At 34.1% G+C, this 25,203-nt stretch overlaps 2 protein-coding genes across 5 annotated transcripts; one reads left to right on the plus strand and one right to left on the minus strand.

The window, feature by feature from the left end:
- Positions 1-1,802: 1,802 nt before the first annotated feature.
- Positions 1,803-12,159, minus strand: Ankra2 (ankyrin repeat family A member 2). 3 transcript variants are annotated; one of them, XM_027927831.3, is made up of 9 exons: positions 11,733-12,159; positions 9,153-9,529; positions 8,397-8,555; positions 6,728-6,793; positions 4,431-4,528; positions 3,807-3,932; positions 3,458-3,524; positions 2,835-2,915; positions 1,803-2,313 (listed from the first exon to the last, which is right to left on the minus strand). In XM_027927831.3, the coding sequence occupies exons 2-9, from the start codon at positions 9,439-9,441 to the stop codon at positions 2,258-2,260; spliced, it is 942 nt and encodes a 313-aa protein (XP_027783632.1). In that variant the 5' UTR covers positions 9,442-9,529; positions 11,733-12,159; the 3' UTR covers positions 1,803-2,257. The 3 variants fall into 3 exon arrangements, with proteins under 3 accessions (XP_027783632.1, XP_071468603.1, XP_027783633.1); XM_071612502.1 differs by lacking the exon at positions 3,807-3,932; XM_027927832.3 differs by lacking the exon at positions 11,733-12,159 and having other exon boundaries at positions 9,140-9,315.
- A 106-nt stretch (positions 12,160-12,265) lies between these two features.
- Utp15 (UTP15 small subunit processome component) lies at positions 12,266-24,888 on the plus strand. Of its 2 annotated transcripts, XM_027927980.2 has the most exons (13): positions 12,266-12,409; positions 15,328-15,498; positions 16,718-16,810; positions 16,898-17,082; positions 17,424-17,602; positions 18,272-18,397; positions 19,982-20,114; positions 20,817-20,901; positions 21,770-21,919; positions 22,562-22,663; positions 22,822-22,955; positions 23,132-23,190; positions 23,814-24,888. In XM_027927980.2, exons 2-13 carry the CDS (start codon positions 15,409-15,411, stop codon positions 24,029-24,031), a joined length of 1,554 nt encoding a protein of 517 aa, XP_027783781.1. In that variant the 5' UTR covers positions 12,266-12,409; positions 15,328-15,408; the 3' UTR covers positions 24,032-24,888. The 2 variants fall into 2 exon arrangements, with proteins under 2 accessions (XP_027783781.1, XP_071468605.1); XM_071612504.1 differs by lacking the exon at positions 23,132-23,190 and having other exon boundaries at positions 23,814-23,943.
- The last annotated feature ends 315 nt before the right edge of the window (positions 24,889-25,203 follow it).

Below are 25,203 nucleotides of genomic sequence, written 5' to 3' on the forward strand. Positions count from 1 at the left end.
TTGTTCAACTATTTGACCAATTAAAGGTCTCAGATTTAATGAAGGCACATGTTATCTTAATGATTTCTTTTCTATAGAGATGTAAATAATTTCTGTTCAGTGGAAAAGATAACTTCAAAAGCTAAGGCTTATGACCCTGTTGGGCATTAGCCAGATTTGCTTTGCTTACACTGACATGACCTAAACTATATAGCTTTTCAAATGTTCTTTGAATTAGTTTTGACATCATGCTGGTTTCTTCACTAATTGATGAGTAAAAAAAATCTTTAGTAGGTGTTTATATGAAAATGTTTTTTAACTTCTCAAAAATTATTCTTTATCAATGTATTTCACATTGTGATTCTATGGTAATGAGTTCCAGTACTAGGCAGTGAGTATTTCTTTCCATGTTAGTTTTTGCTTAATATTTTATCCTTGTTTAAAGCACAGCATGTGGTACAGAAACTTTGAATGAATATGTGCAGTCAACAAACATGACCTAAAATACTTGATTTTTAAAAGAGGAATTTTATAAATTGCTTTTAAATACCACTCCCGTTAATTAACTTGTATTACTATTTCTTAAGGGATTTTTCTGGGATCTGTTATAAAGGATCCTGAGGCTAACAGATGATAGAATTGCAAAGGGTAACATCCTTCAAGATCTGTTCTGAGATCCGTTGGCTGTCAACCAAGAGTCAGACTAGGGCTAAAGTGGTTATTCTGTATTCAGCCTTGGCACAGGTTGTTTAGTTGTTGTTCAGCAGTGGGAAAAGCAGTTGAAAGCAATACTCAGTGCTGTGCACCCATGTATCATTGGATGCTGTTACTGGACAATATAAATGAGAACTAACAATTCATAGACACATCCCATTGATAAGAAAAGGCACCAAATGGAAGGATGAATGACTTTAGGTAAATCCATCAAAAGTGCTAGAAAATCTGATTAAAGTATATGCCTTATTAAATGGGTGAAACATTAGGATTATTTTCACATACTACTTAGACTGCATGGAGAGAGAATATTTATTGGTTTTCTCTTTCTCCTGATTTTCTCTTAGGCAGCTTTTGCCTCCTGCATTCCAGGAGACCTGGGGGCAATGGAGGATTATTAAGCCATCTCCATATAGTGGCACATTTATGTCTCATCATAAACAAATTTCTGCCTCCTGAGAATTTAAGTGCTAAGCAGAATGCTAAACAAAAAGTTTATATGTGAACATTATAACAGCAGCACCCCATGTTTCCTGGCCAAGATCCTTAGTATCATTCCTTGGGACTGCCTGCTTCTTCAGTTTTTCCTTCCTTTCCTTACCTCTCCATTAATCCACTTTTGCTTAGATTATCCAGATCAAGTTAATGTGGCTTACAACCAAAGTATCATAACTGATATAAAATCTGGTTTCCAGATGAAGTGAATTAACTAAATCAAGTCTCATAATCAGTATTCAAATCAACTTCTAGTCTTTGGCTCGCTCTTCTAGATTTTGGTGAAACATGAGTGTATAGTGTGCTCCTTTAGTTCAATTAAAGAGCATCTCACTTGTATTGCCTTCTCTTTTATGGAAGAATTTTCCTTCTAAAAAGCTTATTTAGGAGCTGGGGTTATGGCTCAGCGGTAGAGTGCTTGCCTTGCACATGCAAGGTCCTGGGTTCGATCCTCAGCACCACATAAAATAAATAAATAAATAAACAAATAAACAAACAAACAAACAAATAAATAAAAGTTATTGTGTACAACTACAAAAAAAAAAAGCTTATTTAGATGAGAAAAATTCTAAACATACTTATATAATTTAAAAAAAAACTAGAATAATACATACTGACAGAAAAAGCACTTATTTATTTATAACATCAGTTTGTAAACAATCACACTGTGCACTTTTTAACAGTAACATTTTTTTCCCCCTATGGATTTACAGTAAACTCTATGTAAATTCAATGAGTTAATACAGAGTGAAGATGAATAGGGTAGAATAATTTCTGAAAATGTCAAATTACGGCACTTGATAAAAGATAACTATCTGTACCATAAAAATTTACATGCCACAAAACATTAATTTATAGTTTTAAATATATAGTAAAACACATTTATAAAAAAAGCATCAACATTAATTTTATTATAAACCAGTGAATTACCCAGAGGAATATTTATTAAAACTTACTAAAAATCAGAAAATATTGCAACTGAGGTAAAAATTTATAAGTAAACAAAACTATCATTTATAAGGACTCCAAAAGTGAATGGAAGGGCAGACAACATATTCTGGGGACTATGTCACTCCTTGATATTTTGAAGCAGCTTCAACAAATGTGACTCAATAACCTGTTGAACTAGAACAGATAGGTAATCAAGATCACAGCATGTTGATTACAAATATTATAAAAATCTTAAATTCAACTTATCCTTAATGTTTTTCTAAAATAAAGTTATTTCTAAATAGGATACACCAATTATCTGAGGGCAATAATGCAATGCAAAACTTGAAATACTTAAAACTTAAGTCCATCACTAATTTAATAGTTGTCCAAGTTACTGGACTTTCTGTACCTAGGTTTTTATATTTTTTAAACTGAAGTAGAATCCAAAATATGTAGTTTGTTATGCAAAATATTAAATAAATGTTTAAATAGGTATGCACTTATCCTCCAGTAACTAATTATTTGGGTCAATGAAAAGCACTGTAAACAAACTCATTTCTCAACTTTGTAGGATTTTTTTTTACTTTGCCCACAGTTAAAAGCATGTGTCAGGAGTTAGGGAAACATGCAATGTTTTATGACTACAAGTGATGAAACACTGGCCTATGCTATTTAAAATAATGAAACAAAACCTGAGAGTTCAAAATACTTACCACTTCTATAACCCAGGGCTACAGCTAAATCCATAGAATTATACCCAGAGTCGGTTTCAATTGTTGGGTCAGCTCCATTTTCTATACCAAAACAGAAAAATATACATAAGTAAAATAAATGTGTGAATATGTTTACCTAGTACTGGCTGGTATGCAAATATCTGGATAGATTTTCGGCCAATTCAGAGTCTATTTTCATAATGGTCTTGCCAAGTTCGTAGTATACTAGATATACAGAATTCACTTGCGTGGGCTGGAGGGAAAACAGTTCAAAAAGGCATCCCCTAGAATGGCTGAAACTCATAGACAACTAAAAACAAAACTTATGCAAAGAGATACTACAGACAAGGAAAAACCATGACCCCAAATTCAAATGTGATTTACATGTGACCTCAAATGAAAGCAGCAAGGACAAAAGCTTTAACAAAGATGTGGTGTTTTCATGGAGCTGCTTCTCTCATGGGCATCTCTGTGGTAGCAGGTACCTCAGGAGTGAACAGCAGCAGGATTAGTGTATTTTACAATAGATATTGGTCATCCTGACTAACACAAGAAAGGCCAGATTGAAAAAATAAAGTCCTCGCAGGGCATTTTCTAAATAATTTTCATTTTCATCTGCTTACCTAAGAGCATCTTTACACATTTCACATGATTCCCATGTACAGCATAAAGCAAAGGTGTTCCTCCATTCTGCAAAATGAAAGAGCTTTTCAGGGTGAACAACAGTCAAATATTGCTGTAGGAAGTTTTTCTAAGAATTGGGCATGTAAAAGTAGTTTAAGGTAATTTTAACATCTTTCAAAGAATGCTTAAGTCAGAACAAATAATTGAATTTATGGCATTAACTTGTTCTTCCAGGTATTTACTTAAATAAACATTTTTAGGAGCTTCATAAAATCTATTATGTCTCCCCCAGCCAAATAAATTCTAGAATGTGTTACAGTAGTTTTAAATTCAGTATCATAGACTCACCCAGTCATATTCATTTACATCAACTCCACAATCAAGCAGCATTTTGACAATATCTGTGTAGCCTTTACTACAGGCCAATGACAGTGCACTTTCTCGACCTTTTCCTAAAAGTTGGGGATCGGCACCCTGGTATGGGAAGTTGAAATAAAAGACTTTCAGTGAATTTAAACAAAAATGTTGCTACTCCTGTCAATAACAATTACAGTTCAACACTGAAGTCAGGTATGTTCTGGGGTCAATATGGAAATTATTATTCACGGATGCTCTTGTTATTGAGATTTTCTGAATGAATGAATGCCTTCCTTCTTCTATCTCAAGCCTGTCCTTTCACTCCTGAGTCAAGTCACAGCTCCTCTATGAAGCGTTCTCCTCCAAGGCCGACAGTACTTTTGTTCCTGTTGCACTTAATGGGGGTTGGACATGAAATTATTTCTCAATTTTTCATGTATGATTAGCATTGCTTTCCCACCTAGATCCAAGTTCTACAGAAGTATAAAAAGCATTACAATGTTTTTTGTATCCTCCATAATTATATGTAGCTGGTTGGAGATACAAAAACTTTACTAAAGATTTAATGGAACTTAAGTAACTATACATATACATTTTCTGAGGCATTTTCCTTACATTCTGAAGTAGAAACTCTACCACAGCTATTTGCCCGTGTGCTGCAGCCCACATCAGAGGAGTAAATCCTTCTTCATCCGTGTGATTGATAACATTTTCTATTTAAAAGAAAAGCAATTTTTGTGATCTAATTTAACCATCACATATTCATAACACTATGAAATCACTGGCATTCCAAAAAGTTGATTATATGGCTCAAAAAAATCACTTTGTGCTGAGGTCCAATTGTGTTGTTGCAACTTGAAGTCTGATTGTATTAAAATGTGCCTCAATGTACATAGCTGGGTTTATAGAGCATGTTCTTGAAGGTATAAACTACCAGAGAATGACAAAAGGCTAGATACTAGGTGTCAATAGAACACTGGTCTCAGAATCAGGAGACCAGAGTTTGAATCCTGGCTCTATCACTAGCAGTGTGACTCTAGGCAAGATACTTAATTTCTTCAATGCACATAATACCTTGTTTACCTCATTGTATAAGCTGAGAGGATCATAATAAGAATTAGATTACTTGGTAGTCCCTAGCATTACATAAATATATACAATTATAAAAACTCCAAATTCTTTTGAAAGCCACCTTCTATTCCATAGCTGTTGCTACCTATGAACTTCTCATTCATGTGGTTTGGTAACATAATATGAAAATTGAATGGTCTGAAATGCAGTATCACACAATCCCACTGTGAAACCCATTTTATTCCCTAGACTTAGTATAGTAGTTATAAATTCCAGCTTTCCCCCTAAATTATGTAGTAGACTGACAAGGAAACCTCCAAATATTTATAAACAAATGTAAATACAATGATTAAATTATAAGAATGACATGATCAAGAAAAACAAAACTCTGATCATGCTCCCTGTATTCAATAAACAATGTTGGAACAACTACTTAACTTTTTGAAAAGTGAAAATTAATGTAATCTTTACCTCATTACACCAAAACATTTCATGTGAGTCAAAGATGAGTAAGTTCTAGATAAGTAAGACTAAAGAATCAGTTCATTTATAGTTCTTGAATGGGAAATATTTTTGAAGCAGGATATAAAACTCAGCAGGCACAAAGGAAATAAATCATTTACTACTTGAAAATATTAAGCCTTGCTGGGCATGGTGGCTTATGCCTTTAATCCCAGTGACTTGGGTGGCTAAGGCAGAAGAATTGCAAATTCAAGGCCATCTTTGGCAATTTAGCAAGATCCTGTCTGAAAACAAAAAAATTTTTTGAAAATGGGCTGAGGATGTAGCTCAGAGGTAGAATGTTATTGGGTTCAATCCTTGGTAGTGCCAAAAAAATTAAGCCTTTGGAAGTAATAAAAGGCAGCAAAGGAAAAATGACATAATGGGAAGAAACTATATGCAACATAAATAGTAAAAAGCTAATTTCCTTAATTTAGAGAGTTCATATAAATCAATATATTGCAGGCAGTTTGCACAAAAAGAAATTCAGCAATCAAAATTCTAAAAATATAAAGTACTGTGAGATACCAGTTTTCACTCATGGATTTGTGAAAATCAAAGTATGATAAAATTCTGTGTCAGTGAGGGTATAGGCAAATAGAAAATCTAACTATGGTATGAGGACAAACACCTGATTTTATTTTTATGCATATCTATGTATGTATGTATATATATGAATTTAGGGCTGGTGTGCAGTTCGATGGTAAAGCACTTGCTTAGCATGCACAAGGCCCTAGGTTGGATGTCTATTATTATAAGAAAAAAAAAGTGAACGTATACCCTTTGACCCAGCAAATCTACTTGTGCTAATTTACTCAATGGATAGATTTTAAAATAATAATATTGTCATTTAATAGTAAAACTCCACCAGGATGAATAGTTAAGAATATGCATATGTAATACGCAAAATTATGCAGCTATTAAAAGGAATAAAATAGATTTTTATGGCTTATATGGAAAGCTCTCCAAAACATTAAGTGAAAAGTAAGGCATAATGCAGTATGAATAATATTTTCCTACTGTGTAAATAATTAAAAGCAAATACATATTCTCACACATAACCCAAAATATAAATTGAAATGTTTTCTAGAAAGTTTTTCTGAAAATATAAGAAATGTATGTTTCAGGAAAAGTGTAAGGTGCCAAAGGAAGTTATAACTTTTGTACTTTCTATTAATTAAACTTTTTTTTTTTACTATCCATTGGGTTAACTGCCTGATGAGATTATCCAACTATTTGTTTTGTCTTTATATGTTTCTCAGTTAAATAAAGCAAAATAACAAATCTAGTAAATCCTATTGAATTTGTTTTATATAAAATATTTAAAACTAAGCCATTACCTTGTTCAATACGAGTAGCCAGGTAGAGCATCTCTCCCTGAGCTGCCAACTGGTGAACAGACAAAGCTGAAACAATACCATAAAATATTTCATGTACGTCTGTGTGGCACATGCTCATCATTCCATGGTTCATGTTTGTTTGGTAAATTTCTTTTCTAAAAAAACGCTTATCATTTTAAAAAATCAAACATATAGTATATCCTAATATTATAAGTGCCAATTTTACATCTGAGAATTGACTCATACATTCATTTAAGGTAATTTGACATCTGCAAAATGTCCAGACAAAATTTATTCCAAAGAAATGTTTTAGGCACTTACACATACACATACACACACACACACACACACATTCAAATACATATATTGGTTAGTTGGTTTGTTTGAGACAGAATCTCAATATGTTGCCCAGGCTAGGCTTAATCTCCTGGGCTCAAATGACCCTCTGCCTCAGCCTCCCAAAGACATGAGCCACAATGCCCAGCCTTTTGGAAGTCCTAAATATTTTTATTTCAAGATTCCAGGATTCCATAATATTTCAATATTTTCTTAACATTAGGAAGAGTGAGGTCATAAAAGCAAAACTGGCCTTGAGAACATATTCTTACAAAACCAATTACATATTTTTATTTGTAACATGAAGGATGTGATCCAGATGATCACTATTATTCATTTCTTTTCAGGATTTCAAAAATACTCCAGTTGGAATATTTTAAGGGAATCTCTTCATTTTAGAGCAGTAACAAAAAGACATTGTATTTTGAGAGTTCTCCTAAAAAATTAGTATTGCTTGATCATTGACTTCAGTGATATGATCAGATAGCTTTAATATTCAAAGGAAAGTAACAGGGAGTTACATACAACTTTATTTAAATAAACCAGAAACAGTCAATAGGTAGAAGGAGAGTTCCAGAGGAAGGTTTTATGACTTAACTGCCACAACATGTGATTCAGAAATCAGGAGGGATTTAGTATTTCCAAAGCAAAAATAAAGATTTCAATAGGCTTTAGAATATATATATATATATATATATATATATATATATATATATATATATTTATGTCACAGTCTCAAATACAGTTACTAACATTAAATTGCCGATTTTCTTTCATTCACACATCCATACTGTACAGAATACTTTTTGGTCTGAATAGAAAAACCTTATTTTCCTCTACAATGATTCTACAATTTTAAAAATTGTTAATTCAAAGTTTTAAAAAACGTAGGTTTCACATTCATATTCTTGTATTCAAATATAACATTTATACTTTATATTATCATAAATCACTTGGCTTTTTTGCAAAATCATTTGTTGAGCAATGATTTGGTTTATAAGTAAAACAAGCATTGTACTCCAAGAGCACAAAAATATTGGCAATTAATATGCAAAATTAATTTGCAAAATGTTTAAAATAACTCATTATTTCTGTAGTAAAAATTAAAGATTTTAATATTTCAATCTGTATTTGTTCTCAACACAGAAACGTAACATTAAATATTTAAATATGTAATAGTATATTATAAAGTTTTAAATCACTAAAACTATTAGGATATTGCATAACCTTTCAACAAGAGAATATGCATTTAATGAAAATAAATGCATATGAAAGCCAAATTCTTAAAATTCCTATACTAGAATATTTTAGTACATTAGCTACAAGTACTTACAATTTGCTAAAAGAGGTGTGGTAGAGACCTCGTTTCCTCTGTGTTTGTTGGTTAAAGTAGTTGACTGTTTTATGGGTGAGAAATGCTTTGTTGTAGAGGGAGTGTAGACATGCCTTACTTGAATTCCAGGAGAAGGAGATGTATGGATATTGCATTCAGCTAAGTGAAATAAGTGTACATTAAAACAATACAATTAAAAAATGCATGAGGCATATGAATTTCTCACAACTATCTCTCACGTGATATTAAAATTTTTGTCATAAAGTCAATATTACCATAGTGAAAATTCCAGAAAAAGAAGTATCAATCTCTTATTTTAGGAGATTAGTTTTATTATTCAATAGATCATTATAAAGGTAAATCTAAAGCATGTTGACAGACTTTATTGAATTAAAGCATTGGAAGTTAGTGCAAATTAGATATTCAGGGAACAAGGAATATTTAACTAATTCATTTAGAAAAGAAACAAGGAATTTTTTTCTATGATTTAAAAAGGTATAATAAAAAGATTCACTAGAGAATATGTAAATGAAGATTAGATAAAAAAATTTTTAAAAATCAACATGTACTGCCTTTAACATAGACATTACATAGCATGAAATTATTTAAATTTGGTTTCTGTGAGGTCAGAAAATCCTATTAAAATATGATTTCCAAACTTCCTAAATATTTGTATTTTTGTATTTCCTATGGTGGAAATACACAAAACTCAAATAAACAAAAACAAATGCAGATATTTATACCATAACTTTCAACCTTTAAATAGGACAGATGCCACCTCCAGGTCAGAGTTAACCTGATCTTGAATGTTTTTACTATCTTCTTCATTTAAGGACTTCACAAATCGAGAACACACGTTCATATCAAATCGATTAGGCAATATGAATTTCATTCCCATGGCAACACCCTGAGCTGATCCTTCTTCTGAATTTGGATCCAGTGGGTGTTCTATTTTAATGTCTGGCATGCCAGAGAGACTATAACTGCTGGGACACTCTTCTACTATCAATTGGGCACCAATATCCAGATTTGCTGATGTAGCCATGATTTCAACTATAGTTCAATAATTAAAGCATTTCTTCTTGGTTTTAGAGCAGTATCCAGTGTATTCTAGAATTTTGATATTGAAAAACCTGAAAGAAAAGAAATTAGAAAATTAGAAGTGTTATATCAATTTAGTAAAAGAGCACAAAATAATTATTTTCAATGAAGCATACAAACAGTGCTCTTAGAAGCACCTAAACCTAATAGAGTACAATGTGCAAAGATACAGAAATCTGGGTATATATCCAAGCTTCAGCACTTCACTTATAAACTTTGTCACTGTACAAGTTATTGAACTTTTCTGAACCTCAAACTCATTTATAAAATAGGGATACCACCATTAACTTTATATGATCCTGATAAAGAGCAAATGAAATACAGAAACATTATCACTTCTATCCTCCATTCCAACAAATTTTAGTCACTGTTTCTCTTCCTTCCTATATCTGAATATTGCCAAGTGGATAAAAGATAAGGCTACCAATAAAAATAAACTTTCATATTAAAACTTTAACCTCTTACTTAAGGTTCATATTTTAAAAAACATGTTTATATAAGTGGCTCTTGGTTTGAATTTAAAGAAAAATGTAACTTATGTTATAGCCAAGTTTCTTTGCATTGTCGTCTATAACACCTGTGTTTCTTAGTGAAAGACCCTACACAGCTTTAGTTTTAATAAACTTAAAGGGGTATTTCTAAGTTTTTGTTTAGATTAAGCATTAGCAACTTAATACAGGTTTTTAAAAATGACAAGTAAAGTGTGTAGATTATGGATTGGCTTCCAAAAATAAATAGCTATCCCAGATATGTAATCATTTGAGACAAGAAAACATACAATTTTTTCCATGTTAGAGTTTATTGCCTCTTAGAGATTTTGAGAGGGTTCAATGAATTTTAAAATGGAATTAAAAGAGAAAAATGCATTAGGATCATAGTGAAGCAGGGTTTTGCAAATCACACATTTCCAGATAACCAACTGCTTACAGTTTTAAAGATATTTTCAAAGGTTGATCCTTATAACAATCCTTCCAATAGGCAGAGGGGAGAAAAAGGAAGCTCATGACTTAAGGGAAACCTATCCAGTTCTATTGACTCCTTCACCCTGACCATTAAATAAAAAGCAGCACTAAATCCAAAAGTTTCATGAGAGGGGGAGTTGAAGAATAATATACAGTCAGGAAAAAAATCCAGGAATAAAGTTAGTACATTTTAGCAAAAGCAAAGAAGGACACCAGAACAATTAGTTTGGTGACTCAAATGGACATGGATTCATCTTGTATTCTTAACAATGCAAGAAGTCTGTGGGTACTTAAAAGATGAGTGCATAAGTGAACTGTTTCCTGAGAGAAGAATGATTTCCTTCCTTCTTCAACCCAAAGGGAGGCTAAATGCAATTTCCCTAGACTCTTAGCACTCTGTATATATTTTCAGCATTTGCCATTCTCTTGAAAATTCCCTTTAAGCCCCCACTAAGTTGAAAACTCTAGGATGGGGACAACTCTTTACTAATCTTTTCACATGAAACAGTACTTGATTCTACCAGGTGCTCCATACATGTTTTCTGATTTGAACTTCAACATTTTTTTATAAAATATTTATTTTTTAGTTATAGGTGGACACAATGTCTTTATTTTACTTTATGGGGTGCTGAGGATGGAACCCAGTGCCTCACACATGCTAGGCAAGTGCTCTCCCTCTGAGCCCCAGCCCCAGTCCAATGAACTTCACATTTTAAAACATTCTTTTCTGTGTCTAATATTTGCTGATGAGATCTTGCTTTCCATTCCCAACATCAACTAATAAGCTGTGCAACCCTGGATACATGAATCATATAAATTTTCTGAAAATCAATCATCTACAGAATGAAGGTGTTGAAATAAGCATCTCTAATAGTCTTCTCAGCTCTAAAGAGCTTGTATGTTATAAATCAGGGTTTACAGATGGAATTACCAGTTTTTGGAGGAGATCCAGCAAATGTGTTTAGGGGAGGAGGATGGAAACAATGCTTATCTCGGCCCCACTCTGGAGAAGCTGCAAAATTGACTGGCAAGTCAAATTTCTGAATGGGAGGAGGGAGAAATAGACGACAGAGAAGTGGAGAGAGTGGTGAGAAAAGGAGAGCCTTGTAGTCGATCTGTCATAGCCCAGGAATGCAGGGAAAGAGTATAAGGGGGCAAGGGGGCACCCGTGCTAGTCCTAGTGGAAGCTAATAGTAGGAGCCCCCGATTCTTCCCAATCCCGAAATTGTCCTAAAAGGAGAGGAAGGTGCTATGAAAATAAATGATGCCTCACAGGCGACAGGTATCCCAGCGTCTCGGAACAGGAGCCCCGTGGAGGGGAGACCTGTAGAGTGGGAAGTCCGCTCCGTCGCCGCTGCCCAGCTGTGCTCGAAATGTCCCAGGCGGAAACTCGCTCACTCTCGGCCTGGAGAGGTTGGAGGCTCACAGGGTGGGCGCGAGGCGACTCGCGATCACCTTCGAGGAGGCCACGGACTCGGTGCAGGCCCGGGTTGTTTTGGCCACGACGTCACTTCCGATTTTTTTTCTTTCGTCTTCTGGCAAAAAAAAGCCTGCAGCCGAGACGACTTCCAGGTGTTTTTTGTTTGGTTGGTTATGGCCGCCCCCGCGGTCCGTCCTGTCCGAGTACCACAGAGACAGGATCACTTCGGTTGACAGCTCTGGGTCACCAGGGGAAGGCCGCAGTCTACACGCCCGGCTACGCCTCCTGTCTGGTTGCCCCGCCCACCCGCCCCGGCCTCGCGTCATCCGGGCTGCGTAAGTCTTCTGAGCATGCGCCGTTACGTCATCTTCGCGCGACGTTCTCTTCTTGGTGTGTGCGGACTGGGCAGTGGATGGCCGCGTGACTTTGCTCAGGTGGATTCAGAACGGTCCGGTGCTGGGCGCTGGAGAAGTCAGAAAACTTATCCTTGGAAGCGGGGTACCTCGGCGGATCCTTGGGTCTCAGTGGAGGTAGGTGAAGGCGGCTCCTGTGAAGGTAACCCGGACTGTCATCAGGCCTCCCTGTGGTTTCTGGCATGCTCTGGAGATGGTTAAACTTCCTAACCGGCTTTTCAAGATCCCGGCAATTGAATTTAGACCCAGATTTTGCTGCGCTACAGTCACCTTCTCTCTTGTCCATTTATCAGCTTCCGGAATAATCCTCACCCCTTCAAGGCAATGGGCAGAATTCCATCTTTCTTTGCTTAGAAGTTTCCCTCAGTTTCTAATGACCCCGAATTTCCTCTTCTGCACCGCCTTCTGCTTGTGCCTGTCGTTAAGTGGCGAAGACGGGCTAATGTTATACTTTAATGCCCAGGTGCAATGATACACTCTTTCCATGTAGAATTAAAACTTTTCTTCGGAGCTCTCAGTACCCTGGTTGTTACTCATAGCATTTTATTTGATAGCATTCTATTGCAATAGTACTTGTTATTCATTTAGATCTTGACTTAGGCCGAATCATTCTCCTTCTCTTTATTTTCACACAATTTTTTGCCTCAGGCTTTTTGCACTGTGTCTCCCCACCACCCACATCCCTGCTCTCCACTACTGCTCCTCATTTTGTAATGTCAAACCACTGCTATAGCACTTCACTTCTTTTTTTTTTTTTTAAGAGAGAGAATTTTTATTTATTTTTTAAAGTTTTTCGGCGGACACAACATCTTTGTTTGTATGTGGTGCTGAGGATCCAACCGGGCTGCACGCATGCCAGGCAAGCGCGCTACCGCTTGAGCCACATCCCCAGCCCCGAGCACTTCACTTCTTTCCACTAAAACTTTAAACTATTTGTTGAAAGGGATAAGAAGTGGTACTCCTATTACTGTAATGAGAGGTAAAGAAGGGAGTCAGGGAGCAGATTTGTGTATTCAGAGAGTCAAGAATACTTTTTATAGATGAGCATAAGCAATCCTTGATGTTGGAAGCACTGACTTTGAACTGGAATTAAACGAAATGTTATCCCTTGCCCCCCTAAAATCCTATTGTTCTTATTCTAAACCAAAAAAAAAAAAAATTGTGATGATTATTTTGGGAAGATTGTTAGTAAAACTTTGGGACTTTTTTTTCTTACTTGCTATATAAATAACTATATAATATCCTTCCTTCAATTTTCCTTGTTGGCCCCTCCAAGCCTAAAATATTTACCATTTGGCCCTTTACAGAAAGTTTGTGAACGGGTTCTCTGTAGCAGTGTTCATATTTTAAGACAGTACTTGTAATTTTAATTTTGTGTTTCCCCATAGAAATTTACCCAGTGCTTCCTTTCTCTTCTTCCAGAAACATTCTTTGAGCACTTAAAAAAAAAATCTTTCAGACTCAAAATTTCAATTCAACTTAACAGGGAAAAGAGATCATTCCAATGCAATAGAATTATGTGCATAGATAGAAATATTCAGAGCTAAATAGGATCCTAGAAGACAGGACCTCTCCTCAGAGGGCAGAATAGGTTTCCTGGAGAATGATCTGATTCCTGAGTTGAGCCTTAAATATTAAATAGCAGTAGGTAGAGGACATTCCTAGCAGAGAGCACAAGTGACAAAGACATTGAGGCAAGAATGAGCGTGATGTGTTAAGTGAACAGTTAATGATTGGTAATAACAAAAGATGAGGCTAGAAGGTAAGCCAGAGCCAAATCAGAGAGGATCTTACATTCTTGTTCCTTGTTCCTCCTGTTAAGGAGCTTGTACTTTATTTTCTGGAGAGCATTGGGTTTTGTAAGCAAGGCCAGCTGCTTACAAATATTTGAAAATTTGAAATATGGATGGGGTTGAGGGAGGTCAAAGAGACCTTGGAACAGTGTTGCATTATTATCACAGATGAGAAAACCTGAATTAGGGTAATGGAACTAGCAGTTAAGTGGACTTAAGAAAGTTTAAGAAAGATTTGGAAGGTTAAAATCAGTAGATTTTGTTTACTGTTAGGGTGTGAGGAGGATGACAAGTCAAATCTGAGTCTAGATTCCTAGCTGCAGCCAATCACCAGCCAAATGAAGAATATTCACCTCTATTCCCAGTGCCTGAAACAGTGTCCTGCACTTTATAGGTGCTTGAATGAACAGTAAAGATTTTCTCCTTTAGGCATGAATTGCCATGTTTTATCAAAATAGCCTTTAAAATATGTCATATCTATTTGTTTTGATGTTACCAATGTCATATTTTGGGGCTTTTCAAAACAGATGAAAATAGCATCACTGGAATCATTCATCTGATATGATAGAATTGAGTCTCTTTTTTTTGCCACTGAGTAGTTCTGGAAAGATGTTTTAGCTTGATTATGTTAAAGGTTTTAGTTCATTTTTATCTTATTTTGTCACTTTAACTTAGAATTGCCTTTTCTGTTTTTTTTTCCTTACTGTTTAAACCTTTTAAAATTACATTATAAGCTTCTATATACATTGTAAGCCTTACAAAATTAAGCTTCTCCACTAGAATCGTTAGCTTTGGTTTCCTTCTTGGCATTTTTAGACTTTCAGGAAGTCAAGTCTGGGGACTTTATTCTTAAAGACTAAATGTCTTCTTAAGTTTCAAGAAAGTTTTGTATTTGTAGTTATAATACATATTTCCTATGATCAAACCTGAAGCCAGTGTGCTTCTTTCTGGTTTGACTACCAGAAGGCTGCACCAGATTTATTCCTAACTATTGCAAACTGGTCAGGTAGGTGTGAGAACATTTGTATACAGCCCTTATGTACAGCTGAATAGATGGTACAGTGTGGTAACCTGACCTATATTCTTCCTGTTTCCTTTAGATTATTTCTTCTGGGTTACAATTAAGTGGTTTATTGGTCTTTAATCTATAAACTTCCACACAGCCTTCTGAAAGAAAGCAGAGTAAAAATCATACCCATATGTTTATGAATAATATGTGTTTTAAAATATTTTCTTTTTCAGAGTTAAGCAGAGTCACTATAATTATTTCTAACATCAACTCTAAATTATTGACCTTGGACAATAGTGCAATTATATGAAATCATGGCTGGTTATAAACCTGTAGCTATTCAAACATATCCTATACTTGGTGAAAAAATCACCCAAGATACTCTGTACTGGAACAACTATAAGGTAAGTATGGGAAATAATGAGGGAGGAGGGGAATTATGTTTATTTATTTATGCATTTATATCCATTTTTTTCCTGCATATGTTATACTTTAGGTATGCTGACAGACCATTAACTAAAAACAATCTATGAGCAGCTTATAGTTTGGGTAGATAACATGACACCTATTTGTATCTTGGAATTCTATAAAAAGTCTATATTACTTGATCCGTACAAGGGTCTAACTCAGAATATATGACTAATCAGTACCAAATGAAACAAATTTTAGAATTTAAACCTTATATGTGAGAAGTATTTTCTTTCTTTTTTAAATCTAAGTGCTGTGAAATTAGTTCTCTATCTTCTAATAAGGCTTACAAGTGATTTTTTAAAATGGAAAAACTAAATAGGAAACTGGAAGAAGTTTGGGAGTGGGCAGTTTGTGGAAAAAAAATACAAATATACAGTAAATATATTAAATGGTCATGAGGGCTACTTGGAAATTAGTACACATTTGGAAGGCAATTTGAAAGTATCTGTTATGATTTTTAAAATGCAGATACCCTTTGGCTTTGTACTTTGATAACTTGAAACATAATCAATATACTCCCCAAGGTTTGTTTAAGTATATATGTATGTGTGTGTGTATATATATATGCATATACATATATTATGTATATGTATCTTAACATTTATATGTATACATACATATGTATGCATATTAGATGTAAACTTATCAAAGTATTATATGTAAGAATTCCTGAAAAACTTGTGTCTATTACTAGTCAGCTGCTATAATAAATTTTGGTATATCCTTATAATGAATAGTCAATCTGTTGCTTTCTATATGAAAGTTTGCTAAGATGGGTTATTTAGTGACAAAAAGCAAGGTATATAACTGGCTGCATAGTATGGTCATGTTTGTGTTAATTTTTAAAAAAGCTAAATGTATGCTGGTAAAGACTTTACTTTTACTTTTTCTTTTCTGTTGGAAATTACAGCATATAGCAACTGAAGAGATGATGGAGTGTGGCTTTCTAGCCATGTTTATTTAAGTTAGCAGCAACAAGAATAGTCTGGGTGATGGGATATTGCCCTTTTTTGATTCTTTTGTATTTGTAAAATCTGATAAACCTAATAAATGTTATTAAGAACAAACAAGTTATCTGTAAGAAATTACATAATGCTTAAATAGGTTTTCCAGGTGTAACTCTGTTAATACTCTGCATTCTTTTTCATGAAGACCCCTGTTCAGATTAAGGAATTTGGTGCAGTGTCAAAAGTAGACTTTTCTCCCCAGCCTCCATATAACTATGCAGTCACAGCTTCCTCAAGAGTAAGTACAATAATAATTTTTTTTTTTTTTTTTTAGTTTACTATTGATCTTGAGTCCCTGGTAAAAATATTGTTTTTTATCTTATAGATTCACATTTATGGCCGATACTCCCAAGAACCTATAAAAACCTTTTCCCGTTTTAAAGACACAGCATATTGTGCTACTTTTCGACAAGATGGTAGATTGCTTGTGGCCGGCAGTGAAGATGGTGGAGTTCAGCTTTTTGATATAAGCGGCAGGGCTCCCCTCAGACAGTTTGAAGGCCATACAAAGTAAGAGACAGTGGTTTTTATATGTTTTTGTTTTATTTGTTGAAGCAAAACAATAGCTTCAGCATTTAAAACACTCATTTTCATTAAGCAACTAAGTAGAATTATTAACATACTAGAAAATGCAATTTTAAGACTGTTGTTTAATATTCTTATTAACTTTATAGTATAGTGGTATTACCATTTTTAAATTGGCTTAGGGCGAATACCTGTTTTAAAAGATTTTTTTTTCTCTCATGATTTCTTTCTATAAATATTCTCTGAAAAAGGAATGTTTTATGTTTAAAGATATAATAAATATAATTTTTTCTTGCTTTTTAATATACTGGCTCTTGTTCTTTCAGAGCAGTTCATACAGTAGATTTTACAGCTGACAAATACCATGTGGTCTCTGGGGCTGATGATTATACAGTTAAATTATGGGATATTCCAAACTCGAAAGAAATTCTGACATTCAAAGAACATTCTGATTATGTACGATGTGGATGTGCTAGCAAACTGAACCCAGATCTCTTTGTAACAGGTTGGTGAACTCTGCATTTTATTGCTGTGGGATTCTTTTGGGATAGAGAGGTTTAATTTTTTTTTTTTTAATAGGACTGGGGGGTATAGCTCAGTGGTAGAGTGCTTGCCTAGCATGTGTGAGGCCCTGGGTTCAATTCCCAGCATTGGGGAAAAAACATTAAAAATGATTTTTTAAATTAATTATATAATTGTTTTTTCTTTTTTTCCTTTTAGTGGTTGTTCTGTTGTCCTCTAAATGTGCTTAGAAATATCAGGCTGACTTGAAAACATAGGCTATCAAAACTGTCATGGGTTTAGTCTCCTGTTATATAGAGAACTTCTAGCAGCCAAGACACTGTAGTGTTTTTACATGCAGTTCAGTTTTTAAGAGATTCTGTACAAAGATACCCAGATGATTCCACAGTGACAGTAGTCTGAAGATAGGAATAATTTAAGATCAGAGCAGGTTAAATACTATGTAGAAATATATACTGCTTCTTCAGAAACAATAAGTCGTAGCAGAGGATTTAGAAATATTGTGTCGGGTTCATATATGTAGGCTTTTTAAAAAAAATTCCATCTAAAGTTTATCTCCTTTGAAAATTTATGTCTGGACACACATATACTTGTATAGTTTTTATTTTTTTAGATGGTAAAACACACATAATACAAAAAATTGATATTTTAGGGTCATATGATCATACCGTGAAGATGTTTGATGCGCGAACAAATAAGAGTGTTCTCTCTGTGGAGCATGGGCAGCCAGTGGAGAGTGTGCTGCTTTTCCCCTCTGGAGGTCTTCTGGTGTCTTCAGGTATCTCTTTTAAAGATAGCTCTCATCAGTATTGTTCTTGAATCAAACTTTTCTTTATCAATTGTTATTTATAATTTTTCAGTTTGTACTTGGATTACATATCTAAGTTTTTGCTTAAACAGTTGATAAGTGGGACAGGCAAATAGCTATTTATTGAAAGCGTAGCTTGAGCCAAGCACTATGCTGTTGTATACAAATTATTTCTAATGCCTTCCAAAAGTCATATAGGATTGTTAGTTTTCTTACTGCTTTACAATCAAGGAGATGAAATGAAAGTTTCAACTAATTATCCGAGGCAAAATGATATGTGGCAGTTCCAAAATCCCAGAATTAAAAACACTTATTATGCATTTAACTCTGTGTCATTTGACCCCAGAAATCTACTGGGTTCTCCTTTTGTTATTACTGCATAAGAGATTTATAGCAGCTTTTGAAAACAGGATCTTTTAGATCTAGAATCAGGCTTGTTACTTTTTATGTATCTCTATTGATAAAATGTTCTTACCCAGTAGTAGTTGATAGTGCTGGAGGAGGAGCTAATGTGGAATCAGGCATTTTCTTCAAATTGGGGCAGAAGATTTTTTTGATTAGTCCATTTTTATGATGATAATAGAAGAGATAATTTGACTTTTATTCATTTCTTAACAAAGCAGAAATCTGTCAGCAGCATTGGCACACACTTATAATCCCAGTGGCTTGGGAGGCTGAGGCAGGAGAATTGCGGGTTCAAAACCAGCTTTAGCAACTAAGAGAGGCCCTAAGCAACTTAGCGACTTTATCTCTAAATAAAATATAAAAAGGGATGGGGATGTGACTCAGTGGTAAATTGCCCCTGGGTTCAATTCCTGGTACCAAAAAAAAAAAAAAAAAAAAGTGAAAAAGTGTTCACATTAGAAGAATGTACAGATAGTATGGATACTTCATAGCATACACATGGTAGTGTGTGCAGCCATTCATTTTAGCTTATCCTGTTTTATATTCTTTTTTCCTAGTACCTGTTTTTTTTTTTTTTTTTTTTTTTTTTTTTTTTTTTGAGAAATAGAAATAAGGCCAAGTTGAACAGGAGAATGAAAACCTATATGCTAATCTGCACTGTGCCATTGTCACTAGCTAGTTGTGTGACCTTGGGCAGTCACTTAATGTCTCTAGACTTGGAAAATGAGAGATTGGACTAGATCATTAGTTTCAAACTGTGATTCCTCTCATAAACTGCTACATTGAAGAAGGAAGGTAGGGATTGTGGATTGAATTGCAGCCCTGTTTCCCCAAATGATACAAAAGCTTCACTCCCCCATCCCTTTTTCTATTTTCTCTACTAGATTTTTTTCTTGACATTTTGTTGAAAAAAGATACTGAATTTAAAATGTTCTTAAGCATCTGGACAGTTCTGTAAGGTGGGAAGTGTTATTATTTAGTCACATACTTCGTGGGTTGGGGAGCCAGGATTTAAACCAGGCAGTGTGGCTCTGGAACCTCTCACTCTACCTCTACCCTAAGGAATGTCTAGTGAAGGATGTTTTTCAGCTCCTTAAAATGTTGTTGATATGGGTAGAATATCAAACTCATGACTATTTCTTTTTATAGGAGGTCGCTATGTTAAAGTTTGGGACATGTTAAAAGGACAGTTGCTTGTGTCTTTGAAAAATCATCACAAAACTGTCACATGTTTATGTCTGAGCAGCTCTGGACAGAGGTTACTCTCAGGCTCACTGGATAGGTTGGCATTTTAATTTTCTTGTTTATCTTTATTAATTTACAAGTATTTATTGCTTGAGAAAATAAAGTATTTTAGTAATATTTGTGATAAATAAATAAATACATTAATCTTTTAAAATAATCTATTCTATATTTTCTTTTAAAATCATTATACAGTTATATATTTTGAAGTTTTTATTATGAATATGTATATTATTCTAGATGTTTAAAATTTAAAGCTTCATGTGAACATTTCTATCATTGATATCCAAATATTACTATTTTAAATAGATATTTACTATTCCATTTTTTAATGTTCTAAAGCTGTGCTTCACACAAGCAGCCCTCACAACATGATTCTCTGACCCAAAATATCTGTAACAAGAGGTTGTAAAACTGTTCTGTTCTTTTGACTTGCAGTGGACATTCATGGATTCCTTTTTTTTTTTTTTTTTTTTTAACTTGCAGGTTTTATCTTTAAATGACAGTGGTTCATGGTCTACCCTTTGGTTTCTATTTTAAGTGGCTAATCAAAGTCTTTATTCATGTATGGCCAGTGCTGAAATATAGCTCATTTTTTAAAGGGATTCAGTGAAGAATTGTTTTTCTAAACTGTTATATAAATTTTAATGTTCATATATTGAGTTTTCCAATAGATGAATTGAAATGGAAGAATGCATTTTATACTCAAGATGATTTTTGACAATTCTTTCTTTTTTATTAGGAAGGTGAAAGTATATAGCACGACTTCCTACAAAGTAGTCCACAGTTTTGATTATGCAGCTTCAATTTTAAGTCTTGCACTTGCAGTAAGTACTTTTAGCTTTTTTTAAAAGCTGTCACTAACCTTGTCTGTTAAATGAAGATAAGATGGAATTTTAGGGTTTATCTTTGCATTAGAATAAACCACATTAGCTCTTTGAGTTAAGACAAGTTCTAGAATATGAGTTGTCCTAATAACTTAGCATCAATTTAGATTTAGGTTCCAATGACTCCTGTAGTAAGTACAGTGTTGTGGGCATTATTAACATCAGGGATTGAACCTAGAAAGTTGATAAATCTCTCTTCAACACATTTAACTCAAGGGTATTACAGTACTTTAGAAAGGCAATTTTGGCTCTATGTGTACACACACACACACACATACCATGAAGTCAGAAAGGAGCAGCAAAATGAATAGTTTCTTTTCTTTGTTGACTGTTTTTTCTGGAATGTCCATTATCAGGTTTCTAAGGAGCCACATTTGGGCTGGAGTATGTTTGAATACATTATATAAAAATCTGAATTGGGAGCAGAAAAGCTAATTAAAAACTATTTTGGAAAGCAGTACTGTGAAAAGTCATGCCACCGTGTAATCCTTTTTCTAATCAGAGAATGCAGAAAAATTATTTTGAATCTTTTCTAAGATGCCATTAACTGTGTCTTATTATATATACTTTGCCAGTGATATTTTACAAGTATAATAAGTGCCATCAACTTAATGGTATCCTAGAGGAAAAAATGATTTTGCTCTTAACATTTTGCATAGATCATTGTTAGTTATAGTTTCTATGTCTGAATGATGCTGTTGATGATAGTGTGCATAAGTAGCAAACATGGTATAAGTGTTATTTTGAAGTAAAGGTGCTATAAAATTATTACACTGAAATAGACTAACGTATTTCTAATTGCTATTAGCATGAAGATGAGACAATAGTTGTAGGAATGACCAATGGAATATTGAGTGTTAAACATCGGAAGTCTGAAGCAAAGAAAGATCCTCTTCCAAGAAGAAGAAGGCCTGCATATCGAACCTTTATTAAAGGAAAAAATTACATGAAACAACGGGTAATTATATATTTCTCATATCTTTTAAAAGGTGACATTTCTTAAAGTAGCCAATTTCATCCCTGCCTATTACGGGAAAGTGTAGTTTGCGTGGTATTTAACTTTATTTTGCTTTTGGCTTTATTAGAATTGGCTCCAGATTGCTGTATTGGGAACATTATTGAATAATTATTGAGTAATAATGGGGAACAAAGGCTACTTTATTTAATATTCTGAGCCATACCGTAATAATGATACAGTGCATTACCGTGTTCAAAACACTGTCTTTCACACACTGTCTGATTTGCTTTTCTAAATGACTCCTGCCTATAATGTCTCTATTTGGCATCTGAGAAGATTGAAATACACAAAGCTTTGATTGATTCAGTATTCCATTACTGGTATCCAGAGATGTTAGAACTAGATCTTAATATCTCTGATTCTCGTTTTATTATTCTGCCTGCCATGTAAAGAGGATTGAGAAAGTTGTAAGTAGAAAATCATAAAAGAGTAAGAACACATTGATTGACAAATCATTATGGACATATGAACATTATCTGACATAGTGTAAAGGCACCCTGATTAAAAAAAATTATTATTTCATTGTGAAAAAGTTTGTTTTGAGTGGAACTTGGTATATGCTGATTTTCTTCCTCCATACAGGATGATATTTTGATCAATAGGCCAACAAAGAAACACCTAGAATTGTATGACAGGGATCTGAAAAATTTTAGGATCTCTAAGGCACTTGACAGAGTCCTTGAGGTGAGTAAGGGGCATTTTTTTTTTTTTTTTAATCATTTTACTATTTGGTTTGTGTATTACCATGACTTGGAATTGTGGAAGTAGAAAAAACTTGGTGATTTAGCAAGGTGATTTTTTTTTTTTTTTTAACCCCATTTTTTCTCCTCATGTTTTTCTAGCCTAGTTGTATAATAAAGACACCTGAGGTTACAGTTTCCATCATAAAAGAGCTAAATCGAAGAGGAGTCCTTGCAAATGCCCTTGCGGGTCGGGATGAAAAGGAAATTAGTCGTGTTCTTAATTTTTTGATAAGGTATGTTTTATGTTTATGAAACATTTGTATGTTTCATCAAAATCCTTCTTTAACACCTAATGAGAGACATTTATTTTTAGTTTGATCTTTGTGAGAAACTGGTAGAACAATTAAATCTGCTTTAGGGAGTTTTTAAAAGTTTGGAGGTTTCATTAAATAGAAGTTTTGCTTTGTAGGAATTTGTCTCAACCAAGATTTGCCCCTGTTTTGATCAATGCTGCTGAAATAATTATTGGTAAGTGTTGTTAAAACTTAAAAATCCTAACATGGTTGCATAAGTAGAGGTGTTGGGTTGGGGGTATAGCTCAGTGGTAGCATGCTTGCCTAACATGTGCAAGGTTCTGTGTTTGATCCCAGCACTACCTACCCCTCCCACCTCCAAAAAAAGTAGAGGCATCATGATCAAATAAAAATTTAGAAATCAAGCAATTTTACTTGTTTTGCTTTTTATCAGTTGTCCAATAAGGATTTTCATGAAGAAGATAAAATATCAATAATATATCATTGCAGTTCAAAATGGAGTAAAGTTCACAGCAGCATGACTTAGAATTGACAGGATTAGGGTTATTAAAATTAAAAAGAAATGTTTCCATAAACATCTGAAATGACCATGACTATTTTTTAATGGGAAAATGAAAATGAGACTACTGCTTTGTCGTTTCTGTAATTATGTTTTTATGAAATGCATTTATTTAGATGAATTATTATGCTTTCTGTAATAATGAATTGATTATAAAATAAGTACAGATTTTTTTCAGTGTTTTTGTATTTAATATTTTAATACTTTTCTAACACTTGATTTTTACTTATTATATATAGAAAGGTGTTTCTAGTTTATGTGTTTCCTTCTCTTTTTAGATATATATCTGCCTGTGATTGGTCAGTCACCTGTAGTTGATAAAAAGTTTATATTACTTCAAGGACTTGTAGAAAAAGAGATTGATTACCAAAGAGAGCTCCTAGAAACCTTGGGAATGATGGACATGCTTTTTGCTACCATGACAAGGCAAGAAAGCTCTTCTTTGTTGGAACATACATCTGTTGAATTTCCAGACAAGAAGAAGACAGCATCATAGTGTTGGCTTAATAGGACAAAGAAGAACTTCTAACTTTGGATAGATTTGACTCTAATAACTATTGGAAAGAAAATGTCTTGATATATGAAAAGACTACACAGAAGCAACTTTATAGAAGAGACTGGAATAATTATGATTGGAAAATAAGTACCTTTTCTAATACATGGTTTTCCATGTAAGAAATTATTTTATGGCATCTTCAGCTAGAAGATCTCATCTTGGTCGCAGTGTTTGTCCACCTTGGATGAGTTGATACTGACTTTAATAAGCAATGTTCTGTGTCAGCCTTTGGGTAGGCATTCACATAAGAGTTCAAATATGAATCCTTTCTGGAGAAGTTCCAACTGGGAATCCTGCCAAATGAACAGAGTTTTTTTTTTTTTTTTTTCTTTTTTCTTCTAGCCTTGAAACAACAAAAACACATGGCAACAACATTATAACTCCACTCTAATCAGTGCCGTTGGGGTTTTGGGGCCCTTGCCCCCCCTTGGTGGCCCTCTGCCACCCCTCCCTTTTTATCATCACTGTTTTAGATCACATGCTCTGTCTGAGCTGGTCTGGGAACTGTGTCTGTTCCAAGTGTGGCAGATTGCTGGTCAGCCCTGAATAGTTCATATTGGACAAGTGTTCAGAGGATGATAAGGCAGATTTGATGCCTAAAAATTATGCTTTCCAGCCCAGGTTTTTCTTTTTATTTAGTCTCAACTATTCTTACTAGAATAGTAAGGTCTACAGATAGACCTTATTGGACTGCATTTCCCCCCTTTCCTTTAATATGTGGGCTTTCCACCAAGTTTAGGTCAGGAGAAAGATAAAATTTGTCACTTTTTTTGCAATAAAATAGCCTTTCAGCCTAATATGTACATGTTTGTATCTTATTTTATAGCTACCTGTCCCTCTCAAAACGCTTCTCTGACCTAAGAATTTATTTTTTCTGTTCTTAATAATTACCTTGTGGTTCAGAACCTCAAACCAGAGCAGCTTACTTTGAAAAATAGTTGTTTTTGAAAGCTTAATGTAAATTACATTTTTATTAAAGAGATTCTTATTTTCTTATTGGCTTTTTGGTAAGTACCAATTCCTGATGGATAATGTCTAGTAACTCCTAGCACACAGTTCACAATTGCTACCTCTCCCACCTTCCCCCCAATTTCTACCAACCTCAGTTAGTA

The sequence above is a fragment of the Marmota flaviventris genome, chromosome 5 (genome assembly GCF_047511675.1).
Source record: "Marmota flaviventris isolate mMarFla1 chromosome 5, mMarFla1.hap1, whole genome shotgun sequence".
NCBI lineage: Eukaryota > Metazoa > Chordata > Mammalia > Rodentia > Sciuridae > Marmota > Marmota flaviventris.